General features: G+C 45.5%; 1 protein-coding gene across 1 annotated transcript in view; it reads right to left on the reverse strand.

Moving 5' to 3' along the window:
• Positions 1 to 15827, reverse strand: part of IFIH1 (interferon induced with helicase C domain 1) — a 39920-nt gene extending 24093 nt beyond the window's left edge. Inside the window, exons 1-3 of the mRNA XM_024204183.2 lie at positions 15121 to 15827; positions 8912 to 9068; positions 5790 to 5972 (exon numbers count right to left, since the gene is read on the reverse strand). Of these exons, the coding sequence (XP_024059951.2) occupies positions 5790 to 5972; positions 8912 to 9068; positions 15121 to 15570 (790 nt within the window). The 5' untranslated portion in view covers positions 15571 to 15827. The remainder of the gene's footprint in view (positions 1 to 5789; positions 5973 to 8911; positions 9069 to 15120) is intronic.
• Positions 15828 to 18742: the final 2915 nt, after the last annotated feature.

Here is an 18742-nt window from a genome sequence, read left to right on the forward strand (position 1 = left end):
TTTTTTTTTTTTTTTTTTTGCCGCTTGGGGCGGCAAAAGCCCTGGAGCCGGCCCTGATTGTTCCACAGGGTCCGAAAGCACTCTATTGACTACACTTATATCTGGCCATATCACTTTGGTTACCACTGAGGTGAAACATGGCTAAAGCACAGCACACAACACCACCGACTTACAGTTATAGCATACAAGTTATACCGAAGATTGTTAATAGTTCATCTCATTTTCCTTGACTCCTGAAAATAATGTCATTGCTACTCTAATAGAGGCATGTACTCAAGTGTTTGCAGGATCAGGGCCGTAGCAATTAAATGTACTTTGTGGTTGTAATCATACTACAACTTGTTAAGGCAAGTGTATTTTCCCCCCAAAAATGTTAAAGAGACTCCTTCAACATGAAATCTAACATGAAGTTTCTGAAACTGTGTTTAACGCAATTTGATACTACACGTGCCCCTGAATCCCCCTGGCTTTTTTTTTGGGGGGGGGGGGGAAGGGGGTATTTTAACAATCATATTTCGTACCTATCTGTTTCTGCATGGAAGAGTAGGGACACTGACTAACAATAGCTATAAAAGGAAAAAAATTTAAAACGACTATATACCAACTGCTGCCAAACGAATAAAGTATGAAAACTGAAAAAAGGAAAAAAAAATGTTCCCTTCTACTCTTTTTCAGCCAATGTAATCTTAGGTATTATTTGTATCTATAGTAGATTTAAAAACAAACAAGCAAGCAAAAAAAAAAAAAAATCAACCAGAAATGAATTTTACATTGGTGCCTTTTAAGTAGCACAACTAAAAAAAGTCTTTTCATGTCATTTAACGGCAAAGAGGTAACATTTAACCTACTAAACAATTTCCAAATAAAACTAGAAAGTGACAATTATGTTATACCTGCTAGAAGACTTGAACACTGCAATAAAAATCTCTGGTATGACAGACTCATTTCAATGTTTAGCACGCCCTCTGCTGGAGGACAACGATATGGCAGAATTAAATTATAAGCTTGACAGTATGGTCAGATTTTCAAAAAGGCTCAACTATTTTGGTGTCTAAATGGATGAAGAACTTTTCTGAAACATCTAGCCCACATGACCTGATTCCCTACTGCCTTGCAGCTTTTTTATGTTATTTCCATCTGTGCAAAGTGAGTGCAAAGCAAGTGTAGAAAACTACCAAGTTCAGAGGGTAGTGTGTGCATCTACTTTGCACAGGTTTAAATGACTACACAAGATGCAAGGCAGTAGAACACCTGGCCATTGAAAACCTACTAATAGGTAGTAATGAATAATCCATTATTACTCATATACATGTGTCCTGCTGTAGTCAACAAATAATCCACATAACAAAATGATCATTAATAATAAAAGCTTCTGTTAAAAAAATGAGATCTAGCACTTCCTGGATAAAGAGAAGTTACACTTGCTTCTGAGAATGGTACCTTTTAAATATATGATACAAGCATACTGGTGAGAAATGTGTGGGGGGAGAAGTAATCTGTTTCATGGTCAGCATGTCCCAAGCCAGGGACTACATGACAGCTTGGTCTTGCTCTCTTTAAAGCAAGTTTTAGTGCCCTTGAAAGGTGGCTGATACCAGAAATTAATCCTCTTATTTGTCCACAGAACAAATAAAATAGAGGCAACTGCAGAGCAATCATTAACTTTGTCCTGGAGAGCCACCATCAATATCTACTCTTGATCTGTCCTCTCTGATGAGACCACCACCAAGGGCACAAGCACTGATGGCTGCTTTGTGATGTGAACACCTGTCACTGGGGCCTGGAGTGAGTCTACCAACCACTCCATTCAGGCGTTCAAAATGGCCACTATAATCTGGTCTAACTTCTAATGAGTGACCGGACAAGAAAGGCTCTACATTCCCAGTGAAGAGATCAGCTGCTCCACTATGGGTGTAGATTTTCTGGCACAACCCTAAGGGCAGCACCAAAACCTGGTCCTAAAAAAATGTTAATATATTCTCTGTGCTAACATTTAAATCGCAAGCTACAGTATAAAACCCTCCCTCAAGAGAATCCATTAGAAGAGAAATGAAAGAGAACTCATTTTCCAAAATGAAAGAGGGTTTTTCAGGTGAAAGAAGAGTAACATTGTCTATTTTAAAATTGTGGTCATTTTCATAAATTACTTTAAAAAAAAGTATACCTTCCCCAAATGATCAAAACAAAAAGGCTGATATTTCGACCGTTTTCATCAGCCTTGTTATCCTTCCCTCAGAGTGCTTGTTGTGCCCTACTCTTCACTGCTCCTTACAAAGCCTTTTACACCCACTTTGCACAGACAGAAATGATTGCACATGTAGTGCAAGACAGTGGAGAATAAGGTCCCTTGTGCTTTTGATAAAATGGAAAAGAGCACCCCCTCGTGCTACATTATACTGGGAAATACACCTAAAATGTGGAACACATGGACAAACATAATGGAGAAAGTATTGAAATCAAAATGTAAACAATCTTGTAAACCTAATTAGCTGGACTGCAATATTAAAACAATGTGAGGCATTTCTAACATGAGGGAATCAGAGAATCATTTGTAAGACATATTTGAAACCTTCCTTTTTAAAATGAATGCAGTGGAATCAATTTATAGTGAACTCAGATGTAAGGTTGGATTTTCAAAAGAGCTCAACACTCAATGGCCATATGTCACAATGGGAGCAGCTGGGTGCAAATTACTTTTGAAAATCTGGCCCATAGTGCAAAACTTGGATCTATAGGTTCCAATATGTGTGTGGAGGGGAAGGTGGAGTGGAAAACAGGGTACAGTAGCTACTTCCCCATTCTCCATCCCTATGAAAGTGTCTTATAGAACTTATCTTTCTATAGCATAATTAATGTCAATCAACATAACTGTATGGAAAATAGATCTTGTCAAACAAAACTGAAAGTGTTTTTAAGGAGACTGGATGAGAGATGCTACAATGCAAAGCCCTACTCGAGGTTACTGGGTCATGACTGGTGCTGCACTCACCAGGTATGAGTCACGAGGACTTCTGGGGGCACATCCCATGTTCTCTGTGCTGCACTAAACAGAGCTGCTCTATGATTCTTTTCCAATTAATTATGGGAGAATTTGTCTGTCTTTCTGGGAACATGGGAAGGAACCAAGGGCAGACACTGGAAAACTATCACCACTCAAGTGATTCAGCCTGTGTCCTCATTGCGAAGTCGGTGGTTTACCAGCCTGAGTGAAAGCGAAACCCAGGCTCTAACCCACACCCTCATCTGGGTCAGATAGCCCAGATTAAAATCACCACTAAAGTGAGCGGTTGTTGTGTGTGGATGGAAGGGAGGTTAGGGGCAACAGCCAGAAAAGAGCAAAGGCTAACTCTGCATGGAAACATAACCAGGCTCAGGGAATGTCGTTGCGTCCGGGCCCTGTTCTAGAAAGACCCTTACTTAGGGCTTGTCTACACTTACCTTTTATAGCGCTCTAACTTGCTGGCTCAGGGGGGTGATTTTTCAACTTTAAAGCACTAGTGTAGACAGGCTCCGAGCACTGGAAACTGCACTCTCAGCGCTCGGAGCTAATCCACTCATGGAGGTGGATTATCAGGAGCGCTGGGAGAGAGCTTGCGTGCGACCACGTTCGCACTTCAAAGCGCTGCCGTGGGAGCGTTCCCATGGCAGCACTTTGAAGTTTCCAGTGTAGGCATACCCTAAGAGTGAAATGGAGTTCAATCTGATCAGTTCAGTACTTGGCATGTTTTTTATGTAGTGTGACAGACCCAGACCAGTGGGGTACAGGAGTCTGGTAGAGGGCAAATATACTGGTCACTGGATGAGTAGTTTTCTGTTCCCTGAGTGACCAGAGCAGGGGCTGCACTAGAGTAATCAGGAACCTGCTAGAACCAGTTAAGGCAGGCAGGCTAATTAGAACGCCTGGAGCCAATTAAGAAGAAGCTGCTAGAATCAATTAAGGCAGGCTAATCAGGGCACCTGGGTTTTAAAAAGGAGCTCACTTCAGTTTGTGGTGGGAGTGTGAGGAGCTGGGAGCAAGAGGGTGTGCCGCTGGAGGACTGAGGAGCACAAGCGTTATCAGACACCAGGAGGAAGGTCCTGTGGTGAGAATAAGGAAGGTGTTTGGAGGAGGCCATGGGGAAGTAGCCCAGGGAGTTGTGGCTGTCATGCAGCTGTTACAGGAGGCACTATAGACAGCTGCAGTTCACAGGGCCCTGGGCTGGAACCCGGAGTAGAGGGCGGGCCTGGGTTCCCCCCAAACCTCCCAATTGACCTGGACTGTGGGTTCTTCCAGAGGGGAAGGTCTCTGGGCTGTTCCCCAACCCACATGGTGAATCTCTGAGGCAAGAAAATCCGCCAATAAGTGCAGGACCCACCAAGATAGAGGAGGAACTTTGTCACAGTAGGTATCAATCTACCAGTTACTTTAAAACAAACACTTTGTGATATATTGTTTATATTATGTTGAACAAAAAAGTAGCTGTCTTGTTACCCTTATCCAAGGGTTACAGTTTTCAGAGCCAAATCCCTCTTTGCCTTAATCATATGAGAAGCTCCATTAAAATCCCTGTTTGGATCAGCACATATGGAGCAAGGCAGGCAGGATTTATTTTGACCATTATCATTACTATCAACATGGGCTCTATCTGAACCTGTAACAGATGTGAAAGTCTTCCAAGATCACAAGCATATGTTTGAATCATCGGATCCCATATGGATCTGTACTGCTGCTATTTATGGTTCAAGGCACATTTTTCAAAAATGAATTCACATAAACAATGGGAATATAAGTAATTAAAAATGTTATTTCTGATTCTGTGTTTGTACATGATAAGTTAAGTTTGATTATGTTGTTTTTGGTGTAAAGAAAACATTTGCCCTTAAAAAGCTGTTAGACAATTACTGGCAAAAGCCCTAGTGGAGACACAATTATACTAGCATAAAAGTACTTTTGCCAGTACAAGCTGCCCCAACATCAGGAGGGTTTTCCAGTATAGTTATAGTAGTATAACCATACAAGCAAACCTTTTCTAATGTAGACCTGGCCTGATTTAACCTGAAATCTGTGATAATTGTTGAACCTATATGAGAATTATACATTTATTCAAACAACATCTTAACACTAGTTTTCAAATAGTTTTAAAATATTTTATTACAAACAGGAGGAAGACAAATACTGATGCTCTTTTTATCAAACGTGAGCAAAGCACGAAGGCCATGCTAAAGTAGCAAATCCTGTATGTTCACTGTAAACCTGCACTGGTTCCATGGGAGTGACCCCTGCTCCATGAGAACAGCAGGTAGGAGTGCTGCAGATTGCTTTGGCACAGGTCCCCCTGAGCCATTCTGTCTTGTGCAAGCAAAATGGTTCCTGGACCCCCTACTGATGCCTTAAGGGAGATTTTTCTCCAGTTGTGTTTAATCAGTTAAAGTGTGGCAGTTTTTAGTCATGCCTTAGCCCACTGCATCTCTCATTGAATTCAAGTGACAGTTTTACCTAAGGACAGAACAAAGGCTGCAGAATTTGGCCCAAAGTGGATAAGCAGTTGTTTATATTACTGTAAATATGCAGTGGGGAGTAGGGTGGGAATTTACCACTTCCACCAGGGTGTACTTTCTCCTTTTCACTTATGCCCTTAGCAGTGCTAATAGCATACATTCAGTAAACTGAAATTTCTAGCCTACAGAGAACTTACTTGAAACAAATCTATCTCTGATATTTTACAGATCTTGGTTTCAGCTACTCCTAATTCCTGAAGTTTTGTCATGTCATGTGACATGCTAAAACAAAGTACTCATTATTACATTACCTGAAACTACAGAAGCGTCTTCAAAAGATGTTCCTAATATAATGCTCTCACTGGCCAGACTATCATTCATTTCATCACTCTGCTTCAGCTCCTCCCCCACTTCAGAGGCCAACGGCTCTTCAGCTTCCATGTCCTCATCTGTAGTAGCTGGCTGCTTGATCCCATTTTCTTTGTTTTCTGTTTCTAGAAAAGTAATAGAATTTGAACTGCATCACAAAACAAGCTGTTTTCACTGAAACGTGCAGCCCACTCTCCAAACACAGGCAACTAAACAGAAAGTCTAATCTCATATTTGCACGTCTGAGTCAGCACATAGGGGCGTAAATGTCCTAAGTGTTGACCTGAGGGTCAAAATATAGGATTTAGATGATTTCTTCAGATACCTACACTGGAAAATTGGACTCGCTGTGTTTATAATACTTACTGCCACCATTTCTAGGGGGGAAAAAACAAAAATGTTTGATCTGTTTAGGTCTGAAAATAAAATTCTGCCAGATTCTGCTTTCTATTATATTTGTATATCCTTGCTGAAGTCAATGGAGTTGCATGGACATAAAGGCGAGCAGGATTCATCCTGTGTTATAATGTGGGTCCATAAATCCAGAAAACATAATAGAGGGTTTGGCCTAACAATGTTCTGTCATTGTTCTGCATTCTTTTCAATGCAAAGACCATCCCTCTTTTAGACTCAACCCTTGCGGTACTTTTAGTTTTCAGTGTGGGTACACCGAATGCATAAAAGTTGGAATATTCGTCAGTAATAACAAAGCAGTTTGATAAATTACATATGAGTGCTCTACACAGAAGCACTGGAGAAAACTGCACTCCAGGGTTTTCCACTTTTGTTCATTTATTAAAATTTTTGTTTTTAAAAAGTGGCCTTGTTTTGCAGGATTATTGAATTACTAAATTTCTCTTATTTTGAGGTTTTTTTCACACCTTGTCTTTTTCTGCATACAACTTCAAGAAGCCATTTTCCATTAACAAGTCATTTGGGATCAGAGAGCAGAGACAAAATTTTGCCACCTCTTTTTCTTACAATGTTCTTGACTACACACCAACGACAGAGGGCCTTTTAGAGTGCTGGATGTCCTTACAATTGTGGAGACATATACAAAAAGGTGGGCAGGTCAACCCCTCAGAGGGTCCATCATCCACTCTCACCATATCCTACATGCACACAGCATTCCTGACATGGGAAAATATTAATTTTTTGGTGATAACCGCATGATGGACTTGCTGCATGCTATTCTATGTAATGTCTTGTTGAGGCCTGCATTAGCCCAGGTTACTGAATTAAAGCGCTAAGACTCAGGGCAGGTCTACACGATAAACTTGCAACTGTGCAGCTGCACCAATGCAGCTGTAGTGCTTCTGGTGAAGATGCTCTAAGCCGATGGGAGAGAGCTCTCCCATTGGCTTAGTAACTCCACCTCATAGACTAAGGTCAGAAGGGACCATTATGGTCATCTAGTCTGACCTCCTGCACAACGCAGGCCACAGAATCTCACCCACCCACTCCTGTAACAAACCCCTAACCTATGTCTGAGTTATTGAAGTCCTCAAATCGTGGGAAAGGCGGTAGCTATGTTGGCGGAAGAAGCTCTCCTGCTGACATAGTGCTGTGTACACATTGTGGGTTAAAGTTAGTATAACAGTGTTGCTCAGGGGTGTGGATTTTTCACACTACTGAGCGATGTAGTTATACCAAAGTGTGTAGTGTAGACCTGGCCTCAACAGTGCACTGAATAACAGCCTTTTTCAACTTTTTACCCTGCACAGAGCAACGTTAAAGCTGAAGGTTCAGAAATCTGCAGTTTGTACACAAACAACTTAATACTCTAATGTACATATTTGAGGAATATGCATTACATTGTTTACATAAATGACAGCAAGTTAGAAGTTAAGTCAGACAAAGCTGCTGCATGGAATGAACTTTAGGAACACAGGAACAAATATGCTGCTAGCTGGCTCTGGCATCAACCTGGGTTGACTCCTTGATGCTCTGTCCTGGTTGCAACCTGTCCTGTACTGGGTGGAGGACTGTGGTTGGGTTGCTAGTCCCTGATACTAGCTGCTGCTTGCCCTGGGCTGAGAGGGGGATCTGGCTGCTTCCTGCTATTAGTAGGGAGATGCCCCTTAGAGGCCTAGAAGATTCTAATCATAGCCTTACCTGGTGAAGTCCTATGTGCTAACTATAGACAAACCCCCTGAGCCAGTGTCTCCTCAGCTCTTCAAACGGGGAAGCTGAAGCTGCCATGGGGGGACAGTTCAAAAAACTGATGAAAAAACAGGACCTTCCTGGCTGAACAGGAGACTTAACAAATCTGATACTAAACTTCTAAAAGTCCCAAAAACTTCTAAAATGTCCCAGCATGTGCTGAGTACTGATCTAAATCCTGGAACAGATATCTGAGCTGCTGCTTCTTTTTTAGCTGTTGAAGAATCCTGGTCAGCAATCTGGAAAGGATGATCTTAAAACATGACAATCGTTCTGTGGTGGTATGAATAGTTAATAGCAGCTGAAACACTAAAGCCCTCTCAATTTTGTCATTTACATGAGTGAATGATTTGTTTACTCTAATGTATTTAACATCTGAAACCTCTGATTGTCTTACCCATATAGGAGATCTTCAAGAGTTCATGCATTTGTAACTAGGGGTTCTTAGGGAGACAAAAACCTTTCTGTTGTGCAAGAAACCTGAAACTGTCTGTTTGTGTTTATCAAAAACAATTTTCAGAATGCCTTTGTGCTGAAAATTACATGGATTTTAAAAATACTGTATTCAAAACAAAGTTAATAAAAGTTGGCTGGAAAATATGCAACTGAATTATAATTTTTAAGTATCAGAGGGGTAGCCACAGGTAAGGCTATGATTAATTAACTACTTAATTTTTAAGTAGTTAATCTTCATTAAATTTGTCATTTGTCTGGTTATGTGTTGAAAAGTCAGTCAGTAAGTAAGAAATTAAGAGCCTTATCCTGACACCTTTATATAAGTAATCCTTAAATAAGTAGTCCCACTGAAGTGAACTCTGGAATTGGGCCCAAAGACTTAGTACAGGCACAGAAAGCAAAGCTGGCGAAAAGTCATAATTTAAACTAGTAAAATAACAATTACCTGGTACATTTCCACTTAGTTCATCTGCAAGGTCTCCATGCTTAGTTTCACGCAGGACAGCCAAAAATTGAGAGAACCAATCTTTCTTCTTTATTATTCTACTTAACAACTCCCGTGCACCTTCCCTATCTCCACGATTTTCAGTTGCAGCTAAGATCTGGTTAAAATAGAAGGAGAAAACAAATCCTCAAAGTAAGATTAAAACCTCAGAACAATTTTTTTTAAAAAAAGGCTTAAACAACATAGTAAAGACAAAATGTACAGAACTGTTTTTTTTTTCTTGAAGTCTGAATACATACAGATATAGATAAAAATACAAAACAGGTGAGTGTAGTGTAGACGCAATAAATCGATCCCCGATCGCTCTCCCATCGACTGCTGAAGTCCAGCTCGGCGAGAGGTGGAATCAACGTCGACGGGGGAGCGGTGGCCGTCGATCCCACGCCGCGAGGACGTGAAGTAAGTGATTCTAAGTCGATCTAAAATACGTCGACTTCAGCTATGCTAGTCTTGTAGCTGAAGTTGTGTATCTTAGATCGATTTCCCCCCCACCCTCCCAGTGTAGACCAGGCCTTAGTTTGTGAGGTCCGGCATCAAACAATGATTTCTTTGCAACCATCTGACCAGTGGTATATTTTAAGGTAGGTGGTATAAATAAAGGCTGAAATAAAGAGGTACTGAAGTTGCAGATCCTACTGGCTGCAGGCTGAACCCATGGTATGACCACATTCTGTGGCATGCACGTGCACGCACACACACCCCTCCCCTTAACTGAGAGATGGATCACATGGACCTCCACTCCTCTTTCACAGTCGGGGGGCCATATTTCTTCCCATTTACGGTTGTATAACATCTCCATTGCAACTAAAGCAATTGCTTATATGGAACAATGTATGCATTTTAGCTCGGTGGGTGAAAGTTAATCATAATGTCTAACGTTACTCTTTTCCTTTCTTTTCCCCAGCCCCATCTGTAGATCTTACAAAGGCTTTTGCGCGAGCTAGCAGAAAGGGCCTTTTCCATTTGCTAGAGAGAATTGGTTGCCCCCAAATCCTCCTCAGTCAGATCACATGAAGATTACAGTTCAGTCTGATGGTGATCACTCTGATAGCTTTGAAATCTGCAATGGTGTCAAACAGGGATGTGTTCTGGCAGCAACACTCTTTGGTATATTCTTGTCTCTGCCGCTTTGTCATGCTTTTTCACCTAGCAAACTGAGGGTGTACATCACCATACAAGATCAGATAGAAAACTCTACAACATTGCGCATCTAGCAAAATTAAACACCTGCTTACAAGAGAACTTCTTTTAGCTGATGATGGAGTACTTGTCATACATGGCGAAGAGGCGCGCCAGCAACTTTGAATATAGTAGAACCTCAGATTTACGAACACCAGAGTCACGAACTGACCAGTCAACCACACACTTCATTTGGAAGTAGGCAATCAGGCAGCAGCAGAGACAAAAAAAACCCAAATACAGTACAGTACTGTGTTAAACGTAAACTACTAAAAATAAAGGAAAAGGAGCATTTTTCTTCCGCATAGTAAAGTTTCAGCCATCTTAAGTCAATGTTCAGTTGTAAAATTTTGAAAGTACAACCATAATTGTATTCCTGAGGTGTTCGTAACTCTGAGGTTCTACTGTAGCTTTGCACTAGCTTATGATGAATTTGGACTAACCAACAGTCTAAAGAAGACAATGATTCTGACACAAGGGGTGTTGACTGCACCAAAAGTTTTAATAGCTAGCACCACACTAGAAGTTGTACACAAGTTCTGCTTTCTGAGATCAACTGTATCAGATATCTTATCTCAAGATGACAAGGTTAATTCTCACATATGGAAGGCAGGCACCACATTTGGGCAGCTGAGCAAATGTATGTGGGATAATGGGAAATTAATATTGAACACCAAAATATGGGTCCACTAAATGTGCATTCTGAGCACGCTGCAGTATGGTGGTGAGACCTGGACTGCTTAAAGTAGTCATGAGAAAAAGCTAAATACTTTCCACACCTGCAGTCTTTGCCGTGTTCTAAGTATCAAGTAAGAAACCAAAGTTCCTCACACCAAAATAATTGAGAAAGCAAAATTGCCAAGTCTAATCATTATAATCCAACACAGATGTCTCCATTGGCTTAGTTATCTTCACTGGATGAACACATTCCAAAGGATCTCCTGTACAGAGAACTTGCAGATGCTCCAAGGCCACTGGGACAACCTAGGTTCAGGTTCAAGGACATTTGCAAGAGGGACGTGAAAACTTTCAGCATCAACACCGCAAGCTGGGAAGATGCAGCTACGCTAGAGGGCTGCACCAGGGAGTTAAAGAGGTGAAGTTCTATGTACCTATTGGGTTCCAGGAAGTGAGCGGGCTTCCTGCTAAAGGATCCCCCCCCCAGCCTAAGGGGAAGATCTACAGGACCTGAAACCCAACTGATTTCGGGGGACAACTAATGAGATAACAGGGATGGGAGTGAGGTCAGAGGATCAAAAGAAGGAAACCTGACGGGGACACCACGCAGAGAACCCCAGACAGTGCCCACTGCTCCTTAAAGGCGTCAAGGGAGCCAGTGGATGCCGCCCAGAGGAACTCTGCCTGGATACATGAATGGACAGGGGATCTGAAACAGGCCCCACAGTCACAGGAGTCTCCATTGGCCAACCTTCTCTCCTTGGTTGCATAGATGGCCGTTTTAGCCAGAGCCAGGAGGAGGTTGACCAGGAGGTTCCGTGTCTTTGTGGGGCCACAGCTGGGGAGTGCATAGATAAGGAGGTGAGGGGAAAAGTGCAGCCAGAAACATAACAGAATATTCTTGAGGAGCCGGTATAGGGGCTGCAACCTGGCGCACTCCAAGTAAATGTGAGCCAGGGTCTCCCTCACGCCGCAGAAGGGGCAGGTGTCTGGGACAGGGGTAAACCGCGCCAAATACACGCCCGTGCTCACGGCCCCGTGAAGGAGCCGCCAGCTGATATCCCCGGCGGGCCTCGGGACCAGGGTGGAGTATAGGCTGGCCCACCGGGGCTTCTCACCCTCTAGAGGTGGCAGGAGCAGGGCGGGACACAAGGGTGAGGAAGTGAAGGGTGTGGAGCATGAGCGTGTGTAGGTGTTTCCTTGGCACGGTTTGGAAGTGGACCGGCTGCAGATCGTGTAGCCGGCTCACAGAGAAAGGGCGTGGGGGGGCGGTTGGGTCCACGGGGTACGGGCCCGATGAAAAGGTCCGGAGTAGAGGGTGGGCGGGGCTCGCCCTCGTGCAGGACCCGGTCGAGGTAGGCCCGAGCAGCGGGCGGCAAAGCAGCCCTCACCTCCCGAAGTACGCGCCGGAGAGTACAAGGCCTGGAAAGCCCCATACGCCAAGCAAGGGTCAGAGGATCCATCCAGTCTCCCTTTCGTAATCCAGGAGGTCTCCGACTCTGGTGATTTCTGTCAGGACCAACCTCTGGTGCACCGAGGGGGACTCCACCACCTGCACACGGAGCTGGGGATTGTGTAGCAGGGGCTCTGCGAGGAGATCAGCCCCTTCGGTGGCCACCATGGACCTGGTCGCTGAGAACAGTTTCCAGGTCCGGAGGAGGTCCTGGTACTGAAGTCCTGTGTAGTGGGGTGGTTACCCTGTCCCTGCCCTGAAAGGCTTAAAACAGCCAGGGAGAGGGCTGTGGCAGGGAAAAGCAGCCACAGCTGGGCTATGCCCCAATCAGGCCCAGCTGGTCCCTATAAAAGGCTGTGAGCCAGAGGCCCAGAAAAAGTGTCTTTCTGCAATCAGAGAGAGAAGGGCCTGGCTTCAGGGATCTAGAGACAGGGTACCTGAGTGGAGTAGGGCTGGGGAAAGGCAGAGGAGCTGGGGAGCTCCAGCCTGGAAAGCCCCAGGCTGGGGCCTAGCATTGGGCTAAAAGGTACTGGTGGTTGCAGAGGGCAGTCCAGGAGTAGGCAAAGGCAGTAGGTCCAAACCCAACCTTGCCAGTGATGAGTAGGCTGATACTGCAGTCTGCCCCAAGGCGTGGAGGCTAGACAATGACTGGCAGTAGCCGTATACTGAGGCGAGGTGGGGATAGTGGGTGGGGGTTCCCCAGGGAGGGGAGACTGTAAGACTGAGGGGTTACTGCCAGGGGGCAGCAGCCAGAGAAAAGGGGCACCGGAGTCCTGGGAGGAACACGGGGCCAGCGGCAAGGCAGATCACCGTCCTGCAGAAGGCGCTCCAAGGCTGGCAGAGCTAATTCCCAACAGAGACCAGCAGGAGGTGCCGCAGGGGTGAGTCCCACACTGCTACACCTAGCAGTGTGCCATCCTCCCACCCTGTGCTTTATCTGTGGCAAGGACTGTAGCTTGAGAAATAGCTACTTGCAATGCTACAGCATAACACATAATAACTGTTCTGCTTTGGTGCTTACACTGTCTTTCAAGGCAGATGGTTGCCAAAAAATGAGGATACTTTCTTAAATTACTGCTTAAGCAGACAAGACAATCAAAGGAGGTATTATCCCCATTTTACAGATGTGGAGGAATTAAGCGACTTGTGCAAGGTTTCCCAGGAAGTCAGTTGCAGAGCTCCTGATGCTCAGTCTAGTGATTTAAGTAATTCGTCAACTGATAAACAGGCAAAAGCAAACCTATTAAAAGAACGCAACTGAACTTCTCTGTAGCTGTCAGGTTCAGATCATTTGTTGAGTTCCCAAACCATACACAGTATTTCCCATATTTATGAGACCACTGGCCATAAAATCCACACTTATTTATTTAGCACAGTGTGCACAGAACTGTACAATTTAGAGAGTAAAGACTGGGGGCTTGTCTACACTACAAAATTAGGTTGACAATTTAGGTTGACATACAGCCACCACAGTAATTCAGTCAGGTATTGGTGTTCGCACTACACTCCTTCTGCTGGTGGTGCGTGCCCTCACCAGGAGCGCTGGCAACGACTTAAGTGGGGCATTGAGGGGCACTAATAGCCAAGTATGGGGCACTGACAGCCAGAGGGGGCTCATAGCTGGAGCCCAGTGAAGAGCTCAATTTCATAGCATGGAGCATACCAGCAGTGAAATTGACATTCTTGTCAGTTTCACAGCTTTAGCTGAGAGCCCCACTTCTGCTTTGAGCCCTGAAACTGACAAGAACAACAGCCAAGAGTCAATGTAAATAAGGCAATGTCTGCACAGACCCTGCATCGCCCTAATTACACTGACATAAGCGGTGCACCTCTTGTGGAGGTTGGTATTATGTTGGTGTAGTAGGCCACTTACTTCCAGGGAAGTAGCATTCTAGTGTAGACACTGACTTAATTAGGTCCACATAAGCTGCCTTACCTTAACCTAACTCTGTAGTGTAGACCAAGCCATGGTTTTCACCTCAAAAGGCTTACAATCTATGTAAGCCAATCACTCATAATAGATACCAGAGAACCCAAAAAATTCCAACCTCAAAATGGTACCTTTTTTACCATACACAGAGAGATTCATTGGTTAGTGGATTATTGTTAAAAGATATAGCAGACATATTCTGAGGAGGAATTTGTATGAAAAGATGGCCATCAGGTGTATTATCAGAGAGGGGCTGTTCCAAGCACAAGACACAGCAAGAAAAAAAAAAGGCACAAAATTAACAATTATGGGGTGGGGGGCAGCAGGAATAGGAGAGCAGGAAATAGGAGAGCAAACATGATGTCCGATTTTATAGGGACAGTCCCGATTTTGGGGTCTTTTTCTTATATAGGCTCCTATTACCCACCACCCTGATCCGATTTTTCACATTTGCTGTCTGGTCACCCTATGTTGTACAAGCGCCAGTTATGAGCAATGGGAGAGGAAGTTCAGTTCTGCAGAGGCGTTTTCGCCACCCAGGTCACCTGACGGCTTGTGGGCCGTGGGACCAGAGGCCGGGAAGGCCCATTCCTGTACTTCTCTCCTGGGCTCGCCGCCCGGGGAGGGAGGGAAGGAATCCCAGATGCAGCGTTTCTCCCCTGCGAACGGCTGCTGCGGCGGGGCGGGAATCAGGCGAGCAGCGCTCGGCCTGGGTGAGGCTTTCCTTTGACAGGGAGACGATGAGGCTCGACCCCCCTGCCCGGGAATCCTGCCCCGCACCCCTGCTGCCGGGCAAACAATGCCACGGCAGCTGCCTCTCCCAGCTCTGTGGGTTAAAGGGGTGTGTGGAAATGCAGCAGCTCCGCGGCCAGGCCCAGCACCGGGGGTGGAGGGGGCAGCGCTACCTACCCGCTCCCGGTCATCGCCCTGGAAGAGTCCCTTCTCCACACACTTGTTGAGGACCTGCAGGCTCTTCAGCTTGTCCACCAGGGTGCTATAGAGCAGCTGCACCAGGTGCACACACAGGTCGTGCTCGGCCTCCTCTGCCGGGGAGGGCAGCTCGCTCAGGCTGGGGTTCACGTAGCAGGCGGCCAGGTCGCTGCCCCCCTGCTGCAGCGCCGTGACAAACTGCTGGATCCAGCCCTGCTGCTGGCAGCCCCGCGCCACCGCGTCCAGCAGCTCCTCAGCCGCCTGCGGGTCGCCCTGCTGCGCAGCGACCGCCCGGATCCGCTCCTTCTCCTGCAGGCTCAGCGTGACCAGGCGGTCCAGCACCGGTGCCACCCGTATGGACTGTGTGAGCCGGGCCCTGAAGCAGGAGAGCAGATAGCGGAACTGCTCGTCGGGCGATAGGGCCGCCATCTCTCCTGCGCCCGGAGTCACCGTGGCAGGGCTGAGGTCACGGCGCTCCCCCCTGCTCCAGGAGTCCCTAGTGGCCAGGGAAGGGGGAGGTTCCCTGCGCTTCTCTGGGGCTCAGGTCCTAGCCGCTTGGACGGGGACGGGTGGATGCGGTTCCCCCCCTGCGCCCGGCCCTTGCTGGAAGGGTGTAGCTAACCCTCAGCCTTTGCGCTTCTCTCGGGGTCGGTGCGGGCCGGCTAGGGGCAGGCTGGTGGCCTGGGTACGCCTCTCCGGGGTGCCCCGCTCCGTGCCTCCGAGGTTCTGCTGAGCAGGGGACGCGCACGGCGCTTTTAAACTTCCCCAGCCGGCCGCTTTCGGTTTCGATTCCTGCCCGCTGTTCGGTTTCCAAACGCAAAGGGCTGACTGAGGCATCTTCCTGAGTCCTGCAGCCAGCCCCCGCCGAAGCCCAGGTGGCCAGCCCAGCACGGGAGCGAATCTTGCCGGCAGAGGGGGGCGGCGGAGGGGGAAAAGGAAGAGAATACAGAGGGGGCACAGGAGTCATATGTACAGCACAAAACAACAGCTCCCCAAAAATCATGAGATTGGTTTAAAATTCATGAGGAGTTTTTAAGTGTGGGATCTGATTTGCCTTCTGTTTTCTGAGCCCTTAGGTCCCACACTCTTCACTTTCCAAGCTTTTCTTTACAACCATGAGGGCCGGTTCTGTATAGGTTCCTATACCACCCACATCACAATACTGTAGTAGCTGAGTATCCTCCACCCCCTGCAATAAGCAACATGACTAACATCTGTTTTGGAAGGTCTTTGGGTGTTTTTAAATGTGCATGCTGCTGTGTGTCTATGTTAGAGAAGGCAGCTTGAAGAAGCATGCCTTGCCCTGGAAGTGGAAGGAGGTGGGATTTGTGAGGGCCCTTAGTTCCTGAGGGAGTTTGCTTCACAATATCAGAACAGATCTAGAGATGGTTCTGTCCGACAATCTTTACCTTATGGTAGAAGGAGTTGTCAGCTACAATCCTTATCCTGCAGGTCTAAGCAATATATTAGATATCCTGGGTTCAGGCCATAGAGCATCTTGAACTTGACATTCAATGGGAAGCCAGTGTAAAAAGCAGAAAACATGTTAGACATACTGGAGGTAGCCAATGTTGCTGAGGAAGTACATTGTAACATTCTGTATTGGCTGGAGTTTCCTAAGAGCTGATGGTTTGACAACCAGGTATGTTGCATTGCTTTTTTCCCCCCAGTCAACAGGTCACAAAAGCACGTATTGCTGATGCCAGGTCATCATCCAATTAGGATAGGATGGAATCTCAGCTAACTAAAAATGGTAGGAAGCATGGCTCCCTGATGCTGCTATGTGACAGCTTAGTGTCAGCAAGGAATTGAGGAGCACTTCTAAACTACAGACTACATTGACCAATTGTGTGTATATGTATTTTAGCCGAAAGTGAATGAAAATCTCTTGTTTTTTTTTAAAAAAACGTAAATTTCTTAAATTTGCAGCAATAGTGCAATCTCTTGATTCCAGCAGCTGGAGATTGTAAAAATATCTACTAAATATCACAAGACCAACTTGCAATCATAAGAACAGCCATACTGGGTCAGACCAAAGGTCCATCAAACCCAGTATCCTGTCCTCTGATAGTGGCCAATGGCAGGTGCCCCAAAGGGAATGAACAGACAGGTTATCATCAAGTGATCCATGTCACCCAATCCCAGCTTCTGGCAAAATCAGATCACAAGAATTGACAACACTAAATATGGGAGTAGAGGGGCAAAGACATGGGAGATGGCTAGAGCAGGGGTTCTCAAACTGGGGGATGGGACCCCTCAGGGGGTTTCAGGGTTACTACATTGGGGGTCACGAGCTGTCAGCCTCCACCCCAAACCTCGCTTTGCCTTCAGCATTTATAATGGTGTTAAATATATAAACAAGTGTTTTTAATTTATAAGGGGGGGGGGTCACACTCAGAGGCTTGCTATGTGGAAGGGGTTAGCAGTACAATAGTTTGAGACCCATTGGGCTAGAGCCTTCTCCTTGAAGGATACATTTTTTCAGTTTTACCTACACAGGACTGTGGTATTAAAATCATAATCTAGCACGTCTAGATAATCCAGCTCTTTTGTCACAAAAAACTGAAAGCGACTGCCTGCTAGAGGCTTGATTAAACATGATTCTCCACCAAAAATGTTTTTGGGGTTTAAAATAATTCCTTGCCAATATAATTAGTTTCAAGAAAGAAAAAAATCAAAAGCTTCTTGTCCTATCAAATTCAGAGTGGAGACATGAAAGCGAGGGGCAGCTGCTGCCACAAAGTGTAGATTACTTCTCTGTGACAAACATCTCTTTTCACTTTTGCACATGTGCATTGTGCATATACATATGGTTAGGGCTTTCACTAAGGAACAGTCAGTTTGTTAAGATCAGCCAACATGAGAGAATTAATCCAGATCCCTTGAAAGGAGCAGGCCTTAAATGTTTTGCTTAATCTAAACTATTATAGATGGCTTTAATATACGTGCAGGTGGCTCCAAAAAGTGGACTTCTTGAGAATTTGTCCTTTAATATGTTTTTATTTTTAATGAATAAATCACAAAAATCCATAACTGCTTTCAAGAAAACTGTTTTTTTGCTGGTGAGGAAAGGCATGATGAATTTAATCCAAGAAAGAATAAATCTGGCACTTCTAATAAGATTTCAGGAGAGGATCTCGCCACAGATCAACCTGATGGATGACCTCATCTTAGGGCAGTGGTTCCCAAACTTTATACTAAGGGGACTTCCCAGATGCATTTTTTCCTTTGTATGACCCATCCAGAATCCAAATTCACGGCAGGGTGGGGGAGAGGGATGGCAAAATCATAGGCAATGATCCTCCTCCTCCTCTCCCTGCCGAGGGGGAACTGACCAGTTGCAGCAGGACCCTCTTCCCTCGCACCACAACCCTAATCTTGGCCTGGTGTGGAGGGAAGGCCCTGGGTGAGGGAGGTGTTGGAGAGCGAGCCTGTACTCTCCTTGCAGCAGCAGAACCTGTGGGGGTTCTGACTCCCCACTCTGGATGTTGCAACCTGGCATATGGGGTCGCAATGTCACTCAGGTTTGGCCAAACCTGGCTTAGGATAGGTCTGCTCTTCAAATTGGGGATGTAATTCCCAGCTTGAGAAGACACATCCT

Source organism: Terrapene carolina, unplaced genomic scaffold (genome assembly GCF_002925995.2).
Source record: "Terrapene carolina triunguis isolate 2854851 unplaced genomic scaffold, T_m_triunguis-2.0 Scaffold62, whole genome shotgun sequence".
NCBI lineage: Eukaryota > Metazoa > Chordata > Testudines > Emydidae > Terrapene > Terrapene triunguis.